This window comes from Rutilus rutilus, assembly GCF_951802725.1.
Source record: "Rutilus rutilus genome assembly, chromosome: 16".
Classification (NCBI taxonomy): domain Eukaryota; kingdom Metazoa; phylum Chordata; class Actinopteri; order Cypriniformes; family Leuciscidae; genus Rutilus; species Rutilus rutilus.
Genome location: NC_140224.1, coordinates 11379331 through 11395674, shown reverse-complemented (window position 1 = coordinate 11395674; position 16344 = coordinate 11379331). Strand labels below are relative to the sequence as shown.

The window sequence follows — 16344 nt, the reverse complement described above, 5'->3', positions numbered from 1 at the left end:
ATCAGAAAATAGACCTATTGTATCTGGGTAAGATTTAACTCAACAACCAATGAAAAAAAGGCATATCCTGGAATAGTTCACGTGAAAAGTTTCGTTCACCCACAGAGGAAACCACTGGACCTCCGAGCATCACTTTGAGCACAGATTAAGTCATGATCTCCTGTTTTAATGTTACAACAAATTCACAACTTGTTTGACACAAACAGTGACAACTTGACTGCTGTTAAAGAATGTTTCCCAGATCATTAGCATCAGTTTTTCATGAGTGTCTGTAACTCAGCCAACAGTTTTACAGCCTGTTCACTGACAACACCTGCTCAGAACATGTAGTCTAGGCCTAGTCGTATTTTCGGGGTTATATAATATTATGTTATATAATTTATAACATAAATTATATTATGTTTATTAAGATATACACTGATGCATCGAAACCAGATAATAGGAGCTGCGTTCATTATACCAGAATTAAATGTTATGTTAAGAGTTGATAATTTGTCAGTGTTTACAGGAGAATTGTTGGCCATTCTTTTAGCCCTTAAGTGGGTAGAAAATAATAAGCCAAGCAAAGTGTTAATAGTGTCAGATTCAAGTAGTGCGCTAACCAGTTTCAAAAACATGCAGTCAGAAGCAAGACAGGACATTATGTTGGAAATAGCCAAAACTGTTTACAGAATCAATAAAGTAGTAGTAAAAGTGAAATTTATCTGGATTCCAGCCCATATAGGAGTGATGAATGAATTGGCAGACAAATATGCAAAAAGTAAAAAAAAAAAAAAAAAACCTATGTAAATATGGCAGTAAATTATATTAAGGCGGAAGTTAAAAGCATAATCAAAGCAGAAATGAAAAAGAAGTGGCAGGAGGAGTGGAATATGGGAACAAAAGCGAAAATGTTCTACAGTATCCAGAAGAAGGTAGGATGAATGAGAGAATATAATAGAAATAAAAAAAGAAGAGGACATTATTTCAAGAATGAGATTTGGGCATACTGGATTAAATAGTACGCTTAAAATAATAGGGAAACATGAAACTGGGTTGTGTGAGCAGTGTAATAGTATAGAGTCAATAGAACATGTAATTATTAATTGTCCTAGGTACAAGCAGGAAAGGATGATTCTGAAAGATTGGCTTAGTAAAGAAAAAATTTGATTTGAAATGAAGTAAATATTACAACTGAATTTAGGGCATGTGGGGTATAGAGCAGTATTTAGTTTTTTGGAAAAAACTGTAGTTTAGTTATTATTAAAATTGTGTTTATAATGATGTGAATAATAATGTATTATTATTAATAGTTTTATTTAGTTATTTTATGTATTTATGTATTTATTTTGAAGCGGGTAAAGTAGGCCATTTTGATCCACACTCTATTTCAGAAGGTGGCGGTAATGCACACTAAAAAGTTGTTTGCCAACCGCCATTAAAAATCAGAAGAAGAAGAATCTATTAGCCAAAGATGACGCAATCAGAAAGCGACAATTCGAATCGTCTGATTCATTCCAAAGTGGCAGAATGTGCCAATGCTGATGCGGAAACGTCGCCAAAATTGACGATTAAATGGATTAGGACACTCGCAATCAAATATGTATTTTGTTTTTGAATAGCTAACCTATTTGACCATGAAGTTGGTTCATAAAGACATCGAGAAGGATAATGCCGGGTGAGTGTTAATCTATACAGCACTTTTGGACATCATCATGTGGGCTTTCCGAGTTGAGTGCTATGGCAGTACCGTGATGCAGTGATGGTGTCATATGACAATACCTGGGTAACGTTACTTGCTATTAAATAAAAAAAAAAACATGATAGTACAGTGGTGCTTTTTAGATTGTCGCACTGACTCGGAATGCGCAGTCTGTACAATATATACTCTAAATGCTGCCAATGCTCATTGTTAACCCGGTGCTTTGTTTACAAACTTGGCATGTTTCACTTTCACACACACAATATTGCCTTTGCTGTAGCGCCCAATTTTGACCGTATGGGGCGAGTCCTTTGCGGATGTATATAGAGAGTAATACGCCTCAGGGTTGAGCTGCAGTGTTGTATTAGAGAATAATGATATTTAGACTCTACAAATAAAATAGGGATTTCACTTTCTACCACTTTCCGCTTGAACGTCAAATAATTGTGATAATGTAAGCAAACATAATGGTTTCACAGACAGGGCTTAGATTAAGCCAGTATTAGGCCTTAGTTCAATTAGGACATTTAAGTGGCTTTTATAAACATGCCTTAGAGAAAAAGAAAGAAACTGGTGTGCATCTTGAGACAAAACAATGGCACTGCCACTAACATATTTTATGACATTAAATTATGCCAGAGCGCACTGTCCGACCACCTCACTTAAGTATTTTATTGTATTTCTGATTCTGAGTGAATCAGAATATCGAATGCTAAAAATATTAAGTGGGCCGTGGTTTTTGGGTTGAATTTTTTTATTGAATTGTGGTCAGACTCATCATGAAATAGCCATAGAAGTTCTTATAATTGCATTAAATTTCAAACAAACACAGCAACCTGAAATATGTTGTTACTTATCATCATTTAAGGGTAAGAAACCATTCATGTCAGATTTAATACTTTTATATCAGAGCCGATAGACTGGTGGGCAGGGTGTAAGTATATATGTGTGTATATAATACTGTGACAACACAAACATGGAGATTTGTTACCAACAATTCCTTCTTTTAGTCAGGTGACACTAATACCTGATGAGGCAGAGGATATGTGGCACACCTACAACCTGCTGCAGGTGGGCGACAGCCTCAGAGCCTCAACCATCAGGTCTGCCAGTCTTGGTTTATTACACTTAATATTAGAGATTTTTCCCATCTGTTCAATGATGAAAACAATCTGATGTCACAAACAGGAAAGTGCAGACGGAGTCCTCCACGGGGAGTGTGGGAAGTTCACGTGTGCGTACCACCCTGACTTTATGTGTGGAGACGATAGACTTTGATTCCCAGGCCTGTCAGCTCAGAGTCAAAGGAACAAACATCCAGGAGAACCAGTATGTGAAGGTCAGTGTGCATTTATAATGGTTTAGTACTTTCTAAAATATTTAACTTCAACTTTTTTTTGTTCAACAAAAGTTTGTTGCCTGATAGCAATTTATGATACAAATTAGATACTAAAAACTATAGTGCTAACTTTGCACCTAAAATATAATTTGTACTTCATACATTTGAATAATAATGGGAATAACATTTATAATTAGAATTGATCCTAGGGATAAATTCCATATATTATTTTAGTCTAAATGTGAAGGCTGGAATGAAAGTCATATTTCTTGTCTTGTGTCATTATATAGATGGGTGCCTATCATACCATTGAGCTGGAGCTCAACAGGAAGTTCACTCTCGCCAAAAAAGTCTGGGACACGGTGGTGCTGGACAGAATTGGTAATGTGTTGGTATTTTTTTAGTGTATTTTTGGAGTAAAATTAGCTTTTCTAGCTAATAACAATTGTACATGCTATGTAATGTTTGAAATTTAGAGCTATTAAAAAAAAAAGAAAAGTTAAACGAAATTTTATAATATTTTAGCATCATGTAGACACCCAACTTTGGAAACAGGAATTTTCTTTCATCTGTAAAGAAGAAAGTTTTACAGTGAAAATGGATGGTGATCATGCCTATCAAGCTGAAAAATTATTGCCTATTTGCGTTCACTTAGGACATGCCTCTCATCCGTCTACCCTTGTAATGTAAAAAGCGAGTCTACACTCACTCTTTACCATATTTCCTGCCCGAAATTGAATGATTCCATTGGTGATCACTTTTACTATTAGTTTGACCCTCAAGTTCTAGATGACCTTTTGCCAATATATCTTTTTAAAAGTCAGCAAAAGTACATCTGATTGCAATTAATTAGATAAAGAAGCAGAAGAGACTTTTTACTGCTGTTATGGTAAATGAGGACTTTAAAGGGGTTGTGACATGGATTTTTAAAATTATTTTAATATGTTCCTTGAGGTTCACTGATAATGTTAAAGTATATATGTGGCGAAACATTTATTTTCAACCTTCATTCTGGCTCTCTGTCTGAAATGATAAATTTTTAAGCAGCAGCTTCTTTAAGGCTTGTCAGTAAACGGCCACTGTTATGATTGGCTAACGTCAGTGCATAGATAACAGTATTAACACCCACTCGCTATTGCACGTGAGTAATCATGAGTTTATCCATATAAAACTGTCATTTACAGACATAGCATTATTAAATCGTTTACAGATCCAATACATCTGACTGCTTTATCGTCAACAAAGTTTCTTTACTCTTCCATTTGTCCTCGTCGGCAGACTCAAGCGTGTGGAATAAAGTGAACGAGCATCTACTGTATCAAGTGTAGACAGCATCAGTGATTGTAATGGGTTCTATTTGCTTTTGACGTGCATTCATATGCAAATGCATTTGACTGTGTGACGTCACAAGTCCCCCAATATCCAAACAAGCTGTTTTTGGAGCTTGAATACATAAATGCTTTGTTTTCTAATGAGGAGGACGTTTTAATGGTACAAATACCTTTTTTTAATGTCAAAAGATCAATGGAAATTTGATTTCTCATGTCATGACACCTTTAATTCTTTCCACATCACTCCAAAGAGAAGTGTGGGTAAAGCCCGGAACACACCAAACCGACGCCAAAGAACTAGTGCTGATGAAAGCCGGCTGTGTTGTCGCCTGCGTCGGGGGAAAAAGCTGCACTTGAACACACCGAGAGAACTACAGCTGACTGTCAGCTAGAATGCCTGCCTGTAAATGAGACAACTGTCTATTTCTGCAGATATATTCATCTATATTTGTCATTCAAAAAGGGAAACCGACGCTGCAGATACACAAACCATAAACAAAGCAGTGCATGCTTACCGTTTTGAATATCAATCCTGCTAAACACTTTCTTTATTCCACTCCGCTCATGTTAATATTGAAATATTCGCCAAGGAACACTCTGTAAGATGACGTAACATTGGAACGGCCTTCTATCTGTACCGTTTTGACTTCTTTGCTTGCTGTTTTGCTATTATTCTCATGCACTGACTCGTTCACTAAGCTGAACAGCCAATCAGAGTTCTCTCTCTCACTGACGGCCCGACGCCGATTCAACATGTCGAATCGGCCCCCCAAAAAAGCCGACGAGGACCAACTTCAGCCGGCGGTGCGGAAGAAAGCTTAGTCGGCCGACGCACAAAAACTGCCCGACGGCCGAGCGTCGACTTGGTGTGTCTCCGGCTTATGACCTAAAAGGCAGGAGTGAAAATATTATTTTTATGCACGTTTTTATGTGAGCTTTTAAAGGCGTGTGTGCTTCATAAGGACACCACATTAAGAAACATGATCCTTGTTTAAACATGTTGCCTTTGCCTTATTGTATGAGTTACAGTGCCACATTTTGTAGTTGTAATTCGACCAAGTATCTTGGCTTGACAACTGCAGTCACCGTTCACTTTCAATGCATGGCATAGGACAGCTATGAGTATGTTAAAAAGTTGATGAATCTGATCCAGCTCATCACCAGTTTGTTTGAATCCTGATTTTATAGAGCAGGCATGTGATCCCGCTCAAAAAGCAGATGTGGCTGCTGTCGTGATGCAGGAAGGTCTGGCCAATCTGGTTCTCGTAACTCCAGCCATGACCTTACTCAGGGCAAAGGTTGAGGTCACCATTCCCCGCAAGAGGAAAGGCAGTTGTGCTCAACATGACAAGGTGAACCGATAAAATTTAGTGTTTATCGTTATATTTAACAAATAAAAATGACTGTTACCACTAGATATTTATGTTGGGTAGCTAGAAGCTGTTGGTAGAGTCACCCAAATCCATATTTCCCTAAATTTTATAGTAGATCAATGTAAATTATACTTCTTACTTCACCAAGAGATATCAGCTTGAATGTATAATAGCTTTGTGTGAAATTGAATATCATACTGTATGTATATATATATATATATATATATATATATATATATATATATATATGCACACACACACACACACACACACATATATATACATATATACATATATACATCCTACGGGGTTCTAAACAGTTTCAAGGAAGAAAACAGAACCTAAGAAAATTTGTTCTAGAACACAAAGGAAAACATCATGAACAACATGCTTATTTTGGTCAAAAATTATTTTTTTATTTATTTTTTAAAAAAAAGGAAAAGCTAAGAGAGAAAATATGGCCCATTCTTTTTGGGTTGGGTTTAAGAACTGGAAATAATTCAACTCTATTTATGTGTATTATTGCTAAAAGAAACAGTGAGTTGTCGTTGTCAGGAGTGATGCTGATTGTGGAACAGGCATCTCGCCACAGGCTTTAATATTTGATTCGCATGTCTTCAAATTATACTTTCTTTGTGTTATATCACTCCATTAAACTAGTCTGCGATGAAAAACTAGTACATTTTTGGATTTTTCTTTTAACCGGCTGCTGAGGGAGTGGTGAATTTGACATTCTCTCTTATGACTGCTGTAATCAGTTTATCTCACTTTTTTTTTTTCTCTTTCGGAGAATTGTGGAAATGTAATCATGGATATTTTTTTTTTACATTTGTAATTGGAGCAAATGGGAATGGAATAATTGTATTTGCTATAGTTTTCTGTTCTCAAGGTTAACCAGTTATGCGGCTGTTTTTTTTTTTTTTTTATCCATACATTTTAAATTCAACTTTAAGAATCTAAGAATAAGAACAAGATGTTGTCACTGCTGGTATTAATTCTGGTTGCATTGTACTCTGTGTACTGCACATTTTGTACAAATGTAGTAGGTTCAATGTATATAGAAATTACTGCATGTATATTTCAAAAATATGAGACCCATGTTATATACAGTGACACTGATGTGTTCTATTTCAGGCATTAGATCGATTTTATGAGGCTGTCATGCAGGGCATTCTGAGACACTTCAATTTTGATGGTAATTTTTTTTTTTTTTTTTTATCAGATAAGAATATGCATTAGATAAACAAATAAATACACACATACATTTATGTGTTTCTCAGTGGTGAAGTGTATTCTGGTGGCCAGTCCAGGCTTTGTGAAAGATCAGTTCATCTCATACCTCTTTAAAGAGGCAGTAAGACAAGACTGCAAAATTCTTCTGGAGAACAGATCCAAATTCATGTTGGTGCACTCCTCATCCGGACACAAGTATTCTCTCAAAGGTCAGAGTCCCTCAATCCTCTGTTCACCTTTTAAAGTATGGATGTGCAAAACCTTAAATGTTCATAATTGCTTATCATGGGCTTGTCATGGTTTATAGCAGCAGTTATAAATGGTACAAGGGTAGAGGCCATGAAAAGACATTATGTTCTTAAATCAGTATCTTAATGAATATAATAGCATTCAATAATGTAAAGTCACTTGCAGCTTAGCTCTGCCGTGTATGGCTCACTCAGGGGAGGAGCTGAGCTATTAATACCGATTCAGTCGCCAGTCGTGGGCAGAGCCTTTTACATTGTGATGTCGCAATGCAATTGTGATGTGGCAAATGAAATGGAAGGATTTTTACCATAATAGGGTGGTTGTGTACACACACTGCAGACACATATTTATGTTAAAAACAATGTAAAAGTGAATTTAAAGGCATTTATTGGGAAAACCATTCAATATATGCAAAGAGTCAATATTTACAGTGTTGACCCATATTCTTTATAACCTCAGCAATTCACTCTGGCATGCTGGATATCAGTTTCCGGGCCAAATCCTGACTGATGGTGATCCATTCTTGTCTTATTAGTGCTTGGGGTTGATCACAATTTGTGAACTTCTGCTTGTCCACTTCCCTTTGAGGACTGGCAACAGGTTCGCTATGGGATTAAGATCCGGGGAGTTGCCTGGCCACGGACCCAAAACTTCAATGTTATGATCTCTGAGCCACTTCATTTATTATTACTCTTGTCTTGTGACATGGTGCTCCATCATGCTGGAAAATGTACAGATCATCACCAAATTGCTCCTGGATCATTAGAAGTTGCCAACGTTGCGAAACACACAATGTGTCATTGCTAATACTTTTGGCCACGGTTGTACGGTGATTTATACTGAGGAGAATTTGTTTTTTATTACCTTTCATGTAGTGTAATATAGCAGTTTTTGAATGCAAAGGGTCTGCAAAGTTTCAAAGATCATATGCATGATAAATGGAGTTATTGTCTGCCAAAAGAAAGAACCGATTCTGAACTGCCTGAAACAAGTCATTAGTAACTCCAGTCTTGCTTACAAATTTGCATAATGCCAGCCTATGGTCCTCATTGGCCTATAGCAGACGGTGTCTACTTCAAGCATTCAAGCACACTGTAGTTGTAGCTGCAGCCTGGCACAGTGACCTTTCGTTTCTGACACTCACTGCAAGCAGTAGACTGGGCCATCTGACCAATCAGAGCAGAGTAAGCTCTCGGAAAGGAGGGGTTTAGAGTGACTGAATCCTTGATCAAACCGTTTCAGACACTGTGAGAAAAGAGGTGATGCTGCAATGTATATTGAGGATTTTATTTAGTCAACTTTTTGAAATTTCCGTTTTTAAAGTGACATTATAAATGTGAGATTTTACTTCTACAGAAGTGCTGTGTGATCCAGCAGTCACGGCTCGATTGTCTGACACCAAGGTGACTAAGTTTGGATTTGTACATCTACATATATAAAGCTTGTAGCATTCTGCAAGCACAGTGTAGTGTTTTTTGCTATGAGAGTTTTTTTTTTTTTTTTAGGCTGCTGGAGAGGTAAAGGCTTTGGAAGACTTTTACAAGATGCTTCAACAGGAGCCTGATCGAGCTTTCTATGGGTGATCAAACTCACTACCATTTAAATTAGTCATTCCTGTCAATATTACACACAACCTGAATGAGAAAACACATTTGCGTTTCAGGTTAATCAATGACATGTAAAATTATTGATACATGATTATTTATAACAGTCTTTTCATCCATTAATAAAGCTTTTTTTCTGGACAGATTGGCTCATGTGGAAAGAGCGAGTGAAGCTTTAGCCATTGACATCCTATTGATCAGTGACAAACTATTCAGGTACTTTTGAAAGTAATAAATTCATTATTTACCTTTTATGACTTCATATAGAATAAATATATATATATAATTTTTTTTTTTTTTTTTCATGATAGACATCAAGACATAGCCACCCGTAGTCGGTATGTTCGGCTTGTAGACGGTGTAAAGGAAAATGGAGGAACTGTCAGGTATTCATATGAATTTTCAATTCAATTTCAGTAATGTCATGCATTTATAGTTCTATATGCGTTATGGGAAAAACTTTGCTCTTTGCTCACCAATATTGTTGACTTTTTTTCCCTCCTGCTTTCCTTTAAGAATGTTCTCAAGCCTGCATGTATCTGGAGAACGTAAGCTACTTTTTCAAAGTCTTTGTTTCAGAGAGAATTATTTTGGATCGTCAAAATGTGGGTCGTTTGGATGTGTCTGAAATGGTGCGATTTGTCTCTGTAGAGTTGAATCAGCTGAGTGGAGTGGCGGCCATCCTGAGGTTCCCCATCGCTGACGTGTCTGAAGCTGAGGACAGCAGCTCTGATGAAGACTAACATTATGGTCTTGTGTGAAAGGTTGGGAATGCTTCACATTAAGGACTAAATGGCCTTAATAAAGGATTTAAAAGCAATTGAAGTTTTACAAAAACCTTGATAATTTTGATTATTTGTGACTGATGCAATTACAAAATAATCTTACTGAGTCCACATTTTTTCTATGAATACTACGCCGAATAACACCATTCATGCCATTTTCAACAGTTTCAATAGACCAATTCTTTGTCAGCATCACAGTTTGTCACACTGAAGTAGTGGCAAATATACTCAAGTAGTCACACTAAGTAGAGCATAAACAGTGTTTAATACATTTACAGTATTGCACACATTTTAGTCTCAATAGCAATGCAACTTACCTAGCCATGCAGTGGCCGTTTCCAGTTAATATGTAGCTTAGATTTATTGTAACTTCTTTCTTCGTTGATGATGACTCATGTCTTACACATCACTGTCTTATACCTCTGTTCGCAACACACATCTCACACTGACAGCGTTTGCTGTGTAACAGGCCAACAGCTCTGCTAGTAAAATCCAAAGAATACTTAGTTTTTTATGAATACATTAGGGTATGTTTCAGGGTCGCCAATTCTGAATAACAACTCCTCTAGGACAGTTAAATCATTGGTAGAATGGATAACATATTTCAATACCGACATTTCAATCAACAAATACAATTTGTCTAATATGTCAATGTCAAACCTTCAACCTGCAGGGAAAAAAATCAACCCATGTCAACAGTTTAAAAGCCCAATTTTGTGGGAAAACCGCAGACTTGGCAACCCTGGTATGCGTACACTGCTCATGATGTAAATCTTTTATGATTAGCATTAGTAGTAAAAGCTTACTGTATGTGAGCAGCAGCATGGTTTTCTAACTGCATATGCTCAACCTTCACATGTGATTTTTATTTTATTTTATTTTTGTTGCACTAATTAGTAGGTCCTAGTGTTAAAATACGACTTTTGTTTCCATGACAATTGTTGACGAATCAAGATGAGACTAAAATATAGTTTACAATTTTTTTACTTTACCAAAATCTCTCCCTATATTCTTCACGGAAAATGAAAAGAAAAATGTTTTTATCAAGCCTCCACGAGCTTTCATGTTTGGGGTTGCCAGATGTCAAGTTTAAATCCCCCAAATCAGAGCTTTTCTTTTATATGGATTCATTTTCTGCCGTGTTTTACTTAATCTTCGCAACCTGGAAACCATGCACACACGCTTTCTCTACACTGTGGAAAAAATTCAGATGATCTGAAAACACAGACAAACATAAGTTGGAGTTTAACGATCTCCATTGTGATATATTCTGCTCAAATAAAAGAGTAATACAGCCAGTCTGTATTCCTTCATGAGCGGTTGTGCTATTTGTTGTGGCTAAATCTGTGATTACATTCTCAGTGATGAACTGTAATAAATCCAAACATGGATCACCAGTGTGGTTGCAGAATAAATGCACTTATGCGTCCTCTCTCTATGACAATACAAAGTCTGTTGTTTTAATAGAAAAACATTAACATAATATGGAATTAATATTAAGAATTTAACTTTTAGCTTTTGAGTTTTACCAGTTGTCATAATGTAGAGCTTGTTAATTTATAATAATAAATCATATTCAAAAAATAAAAATCAATAAACTAGACGAGTAAATGACTAAAATAAAACGTGCGTGTGAGCTGACATTTTCTTGATTTGTACTTTTAGGTGAAAGAACAATCATTCTGATACAATGTAAAAAAAAAGAAAAAAACAACAACCCTCAAATGACAACAATCATGATCAGTAATCAAGATTACAATTTTGAGCAAAATAGTTTAACCGTCAACTAAAACTTGACAGGACAGGTTGACAAAAACTGAAAAGGACATTTGGCAGAAAACTAAATTTAAAAAATAGCTTACAAAATTACCACTAGATGGTTCACATGTAGGCAACACTGGCCTAGTCCATTGTTTAACAGTCCAAAAAGAAACGGATGAGACGAAACAACAAATTTCTGGAGATCATAATAATAGATGCCCATGTTGATGAGTGCTAGCTTGTGTTAGTTTAAAAGAGTACAAAGGTGAAATTAGATGAAATTTTGTAGTGTGCATGTGTCAACTGCCCGTGTTTGCGCACGCTGTCAAATGGAGGACACTGAGTAGTTGTCTTCTTCATAAAGGACTACTATATTTCAATTGTATGTGTTGATATAAGTTCATTGCGCATTTTGCATGTTTTCTGCTTTGTTCAACACGTGCCACAAAGAAATTATGCTAAGGTATTGCTGAGTGGCTGAATGGGTAGAAGAGCACATCCACAGGTCACCATGACATTGTTCTCTAGATATTGCCAAGGACCCATGGTTTTGTATTTTTGTCCATTTTCTAGTCTTTATATTAACAAAGTAGTAATAGCACACCTTAACAAGCCTCACAATTTTAAGTTATTTGTGTCATCATCAATCGCTAAAATGGAAAATATTGCACTGTTGAAAATATGAGTCCATACTTTTCATATATAAACTTTCCCCACACATGCCTAGATTACATACTTCAGTGAGTTACAGAAAAACTGCTTTTTTAATTCAAGTAATTTAATATTGATATACATTTCATATTTCACATATGTAGCACCTAGTAAATAGAAATCATCAGGTTTGCCAACAGTAATGCCATAAAATTCAGGATACAATCATCTGGATTGAATTTCTGAACCTTAGAAGGATAAAGTGCATTCAAAGATTATCATTGCACATTGTATTGGGGTTCTCCTTCACAACTTCTTTTTTTTTTTTTTTTTTTACAATACATTTTTACCATGGTATTCATTGGTTCTCGACTCAAAAATAGGTCTTAGGTCTGTTCTTAAATGACTGCAGACAGTGGTGAAAAACAGTGCTAAATGCAAAACTAACCATATAATAGACTCTTTTTATATATTATCGTTGACATCAAAGTTTGTGCCCCCATCAACATCTGTAGTGTAAATTAATCTGTCATTTTGTAGATGTAAATAGGATATGGGTCATTCCGTGTCAAATCAACCAAATTGCGGAAACTTCCCCGGCTCATATTTTTGATTTTGTCATTATTTTTTCTGCAGAAATACTAAGATAAATAGTGATGAATGCCAAAATATTAAATATCATGGATGTATACTTGCTGAGTAATTCACTATTTTGTAGAGGGTGGTTAAAATGACAAATTTTTACCTGAGATTTGGAGCCAAATTACAGGGGGGTAAAAATTACTTTAGAAAGATGGCAGCATCATTATTTTGGTAGGTCTATTAGTTAAATCTGTTGACTTTAGTAATCTTTGTTGCATTTTATGCCAACGGAGACAGTTAAAAAATGGGAAAAAGCACTACTTGTGTTTTTTTCCCCAAGTTTGCATGCCTGCAACTCAAGAAGTATTAAATATATCTTACTGTCCTTTTTATGTTTTGGTTTTAACAAACTTTTCTTTTGGTATCTTCATTTTAAAGGCCCAATATGGTACAATCCCATAGATATGGAGATCTTAATGTGGCTCCATGAGTAAATTGGTCAATTGAACACATTTTCAGTGGCCAAAAATCAAATGTGGGTCTTTTCATATTTTCATAAACATTTCATATTTTGGCTTTCTTCTTCATTTATGTATTTCTTTCACCAGACAAAAAAAGATCAAAATCAAACTGTTTAGCCGGGGACCCCTGGTTGAGTTGAACACGGAATGACTCATATATATATATATATATATATCAAAGAAAGTAGCATTCGATTACCAATTGACATCACCACACCGAAAACTCTAAAACAATTTCCCTGGATTTCTTTAAATATCATGATGACATATCAGTCTGCAAGTTTATTCATCAGGACAGTGATGCACCTTTAACCACGTTAAATCCTCCAGCGTGCCCCAGTGCAAGTACAGAATGGACAGGATGACCATGATGTGCATTATTTGGTGACTATTTAACCAGTAGTCAAACCGACCAGGACTGAAACGCTCAGGCAGGCGGGAAATATTGATGAGTCCCCCTAGCAATGCCAAAGCATCCATGGTGAGGTAGAGACGAAGGGATGCGGGGCTTCCTCTACCTGCGCCAGTCAGACGCAACAGAAAGAGAACGAAGCGGAAGAACGCCTGCCAGGCGAAAGATTGCAGTCGGTGCACATTATTCCGTGCAGTGACAGCGCAGTAAACACCATAGCCAGAGAGGAGGAGATATGCCAACATCGCCACACAACGGGAAGATGGGTAACACAACAAAGTTATGTAAATGATTGGCAGAGCACCTGCAAAAAGAAAAGTACAACGAATGCATTGAACTTTGGCCCTTGAAAGCAGCAATGATTTGTACAAGAATTGATCAATACATACTGCAAAAAAAATAAATAAAAATAAAATAGAGTTTATAGAGTAATTCCATAGAAGAACCATTTTTGGTTGCCCAAAGAACCTTTTAAGTGAACAGTTAAAATAACTTCTTAATGTAAAGAACATTTTATTCTAAATAAGCTTTTTACACTATAGAATATTTTGTGCTGTGGAAGGTTCAATGGATACTAGAAACTTGAGATTTCATCAATTCACAAATCAATTCACGTCCTCACTTGTGAGTATAAAGGCATGGTGTGTTCAACTCTTAATTGTCTGACCGAGAGCCTACGCACTCGAAACGTTACCACCTGTGTGTGAGTCTATTATTAAATTTTCACATTTTTGGAGCCATGGTGTGCCGACTTTTTTTCCTTTTTTATTAATTTTCTTGTCGAGCACCCAATTTGAGCAACATATTGCTTTGGATGTGCGTGCTTTTGATCTGATTCTACGGCTGGTCTTGTTACCTTGCTAATAATAGTATTTTCACTATATTTCGGATAGTAATATCCGCTGCAGAGTTGATATTTACAATTTCAATTGAGCGCGGGATGATTCATTTGTTAGGCCGTAAAATAAGTGACTCTTTCGAAATTCCCTACAAAATGAATAATGATTCCCTTTGAGCTGTTTCTCTTACAATGCAGTGTATAACAAAGTCATCCCTTTTGCCAGCTGAGGTCACTGAATGAGAGATGCCTTGTTTGACAGTGAGGCATAAAGTCACTCCAAAACTTTCACCCTTTCTGTTCCTCTCTGGTGGATTGAGCTGCCATCCTCCACCTGAACGGCTGTGACCATCACATCTTTTAAGAAGCAGCTGAGACACACCTTTTCCACACCCACCCCACACCCATAAACCAATGCAATTTCACAGACACACAAATTCTTCTCTGTATTTCTCTTCTCTAGCTTGCTTCCTAACATATTGCTTTTGTTCCTCTCTTGTGAGTCGCTGACTTGCTAAATTCGTAAATTTAATTCTAAATTTGGTAGGCACTCACCGAGAGTGTTGACAAGACAGACGCCAACCATGTCGAAGCACAGCAATATGTCATAAATATGTGCTCCACCCTCGTGGTTCATGAAGAGATGGTAGAAGACTGAACAAATGGTGGGAGACAGACAAGCCAGATAATGCACCACACCAATCCACCACTCATCCACTTCAGCCCATGGGATATTCACAGGCAAAAATAGCAAAAAACAGATGAAGGGGATACCTTATGGACAAAAAAACAACAACAAAAAAACACGTTATCATATGGCAGAACCTGATTTCACCAAATACATGTTCCTGGAACAACATTCCAATCAACCAATTAGACTTGAGGGACAATTTTACAGGTTTGCTTTTTATGCTTTTTATGTTCATCTTGAAATATTACTATGATGTAAAAGTAATTTTAGACTTCACAGCAAAAGACAATTTCACTAAAATGCTTTTTTCTTCCTAAGAAAAACAAAAAAACATGAACTATCAGTCAGAGGACAGAAGGTATTTTAGAGGCCTTAGAAATTTGCATATGATACAGTAGGGCAGGCTTTATAGGTTTAACATGTCTTTTTAACATGAAGACATACAATGCTTTAAATGCATTACTTAATTCTATAAAGTCCAATAAAATTCCAAAGAAAATCCATTAAATTCCCAAAACTGTTTTTAGTTCCTTCCAAAATATACGCCCACAGAATTTTTACTGCACTTTTACTGCTCACAGCAATTATACATTATCACTTCCAATGCAGCAATTCTCTAACGCGGATTAGGTGTAATCCCACGTAATGCAATTTACGAGCCCTTCTGAAGAGTGTTACTGAGTGAACCATAGAGAAAGTAGCCCTAAATTACATGTTCACAAGGTTTCCCTCCTCTGTGCATGGGATTCCCCAAGCCTTGTTGCAGTAACTCTCCCATCAGTGGAATAATGCAGGAATTAAAAATTGAATTTAACATCCACAAAATTACTTTACAGCTTCCTAAATTTACAGTTGATCATATGTTAAAGAATTTCTAGACATTGCAGTATTACGCAAAATTATAATTTTTTTCCATACCATGTGTATAGATGTTCCCAAGTTCATTATGCAGATAGAACAAACTTCGCAGACAGTCTCTGTAAGTGGATATAGGCCGGTATCCTTTCAGGACATATTTGTTGAACTGAAGATGTGGTGGTGAATTCTTAAAATCCAGAAGTTTTGGCCCAGTAAAAAAATCCATTGCAGAAAAAGTTAAATATGCTCTGATGTCCTTGACCACTTTCATCTTCCTTTGGGAGGAAAGCCTGTAATCTCTTCAAATTTCTTAAATCAAGCTATAAATGCATAGTCAGCTAGTTTTAGCTAACTAGCTAGTTTTAGCTAACTAGTGATGGTAAAAGTTGCTTTCTGACACCAGATATGCATTGTCTTGGAAGTACTGCCAGGTAG

At 36.3% G+C, this 16344-nt stretch overlaps 2 protein-coding genes across 2 annotated transcripts; one reads left to right on the top strand and one right to left on the bottom strand.

Moving 5' to 3' along the window:
- The first annotated feature begins 1447 nt into the window (after nucleotides 1–1447).
- Nucleotides 1448–11736, top strand: pelo (pelota mRNA surveillance and ribosome rescue factor). The gene is made up of 13 exons (XM_084433815.1): nucleotides 1448–1657; nucleotides 2692–2784; nucleotides 2870–3020; nucleotides 3311–3401; nucleotides 5540–5703; nucleotides 6859–6919; nucleotides 7005–7166; nucleotides 8563–8609; nucleotides 8712–8785; nucleotides 8955–9026; nucleotides 9122–9196; nucleotides 9327–9358; nucleotides 9462–11736. Exons 1-13 carry the CDS (start codon nucleotides 1617–1619, stop codon nucleotides 9551–9553), a joined length of 1155 nt encoding a protein of 384 aa, XP_084289941.1. The 5' UTR covers nucleotides 1448–1616; the 3' UTR covers nucleotides 9554–11736.
- On the bottom strand, nucleotides 10633–16245 carry paqr4b (progestin and adipoQ receptor family member IVb). Its single transcript, XM_084433816.1, has 3 exons — nucleotides 15970–16245; nucleotides 14916–15134; nucleotides 10633–13826 (listed from the first exon to the last, which is right to left on the bottom strand). The coding sequence occupies exons 1-3, from the start codon at nucleotides 16178–16180 to the stop codon at nucleotides 13393–13395; spliced, it is 864 nt and encodes a 287-aa protein (XP_084289942.1). The 5' UTR covers nucleotides 16181–16245; the 3' UTR covers nucleotides 10633–13392.
- Nucleotides 16246–16344: the final 99 nt, after the last annotated feature.

What these genes read in the sequence shown, in the direction of transcription:
- pelo (XM_084433815.1), top strand. Translation starts at nt 1,617, where the DNA reads ATGAAGTTGGTTCATAAAGACATCGAGAAGGATAATGCCGG. An exon ending in CTCAGAGCCTCAACCATCAG is followed by an intron (nt 2,785 to 2,869) that starts GTCTGCCAGTCT and finishes TGTCACAAACAG; the next exon opens with GAAAGTGCAGACGGAGTCCT. An exon ending in GAGACACTTCAATTTTGATG is followed by an intron (nt 6,920 to 7,004) that starts GTAATTTTTTTT and finishes TGTGTTTCTCAG; the next exon opens with TGGTGAAGTGTATTCTGGTG.
- paqr4b (XM_084433816.1), bottom strand. Translation starts at nt 16,180, where the DNA reads ATGAAAGTGGTCAAGGACATCAGAGCATATTTAACTTTTTCTGCAATG. An exon ending in TGGGAACATCTATACACATG is followed by an intron (nt 15,135 to 15,969) that starts GTATGGAAAAAA and finishes TTTGTCCATAAG; the next exon opens with GTATCCCCTTCATCTGTTTT. An exon ending in CTGTCTTGTCAACACTCTCG is followed by an intron (nt 13,827 to 14,915) that starts GTGAGTGCCTAC and finishes TTCTTTTTGCAG; the next exon opens with GTGCTCTGCCAATCATTTAC.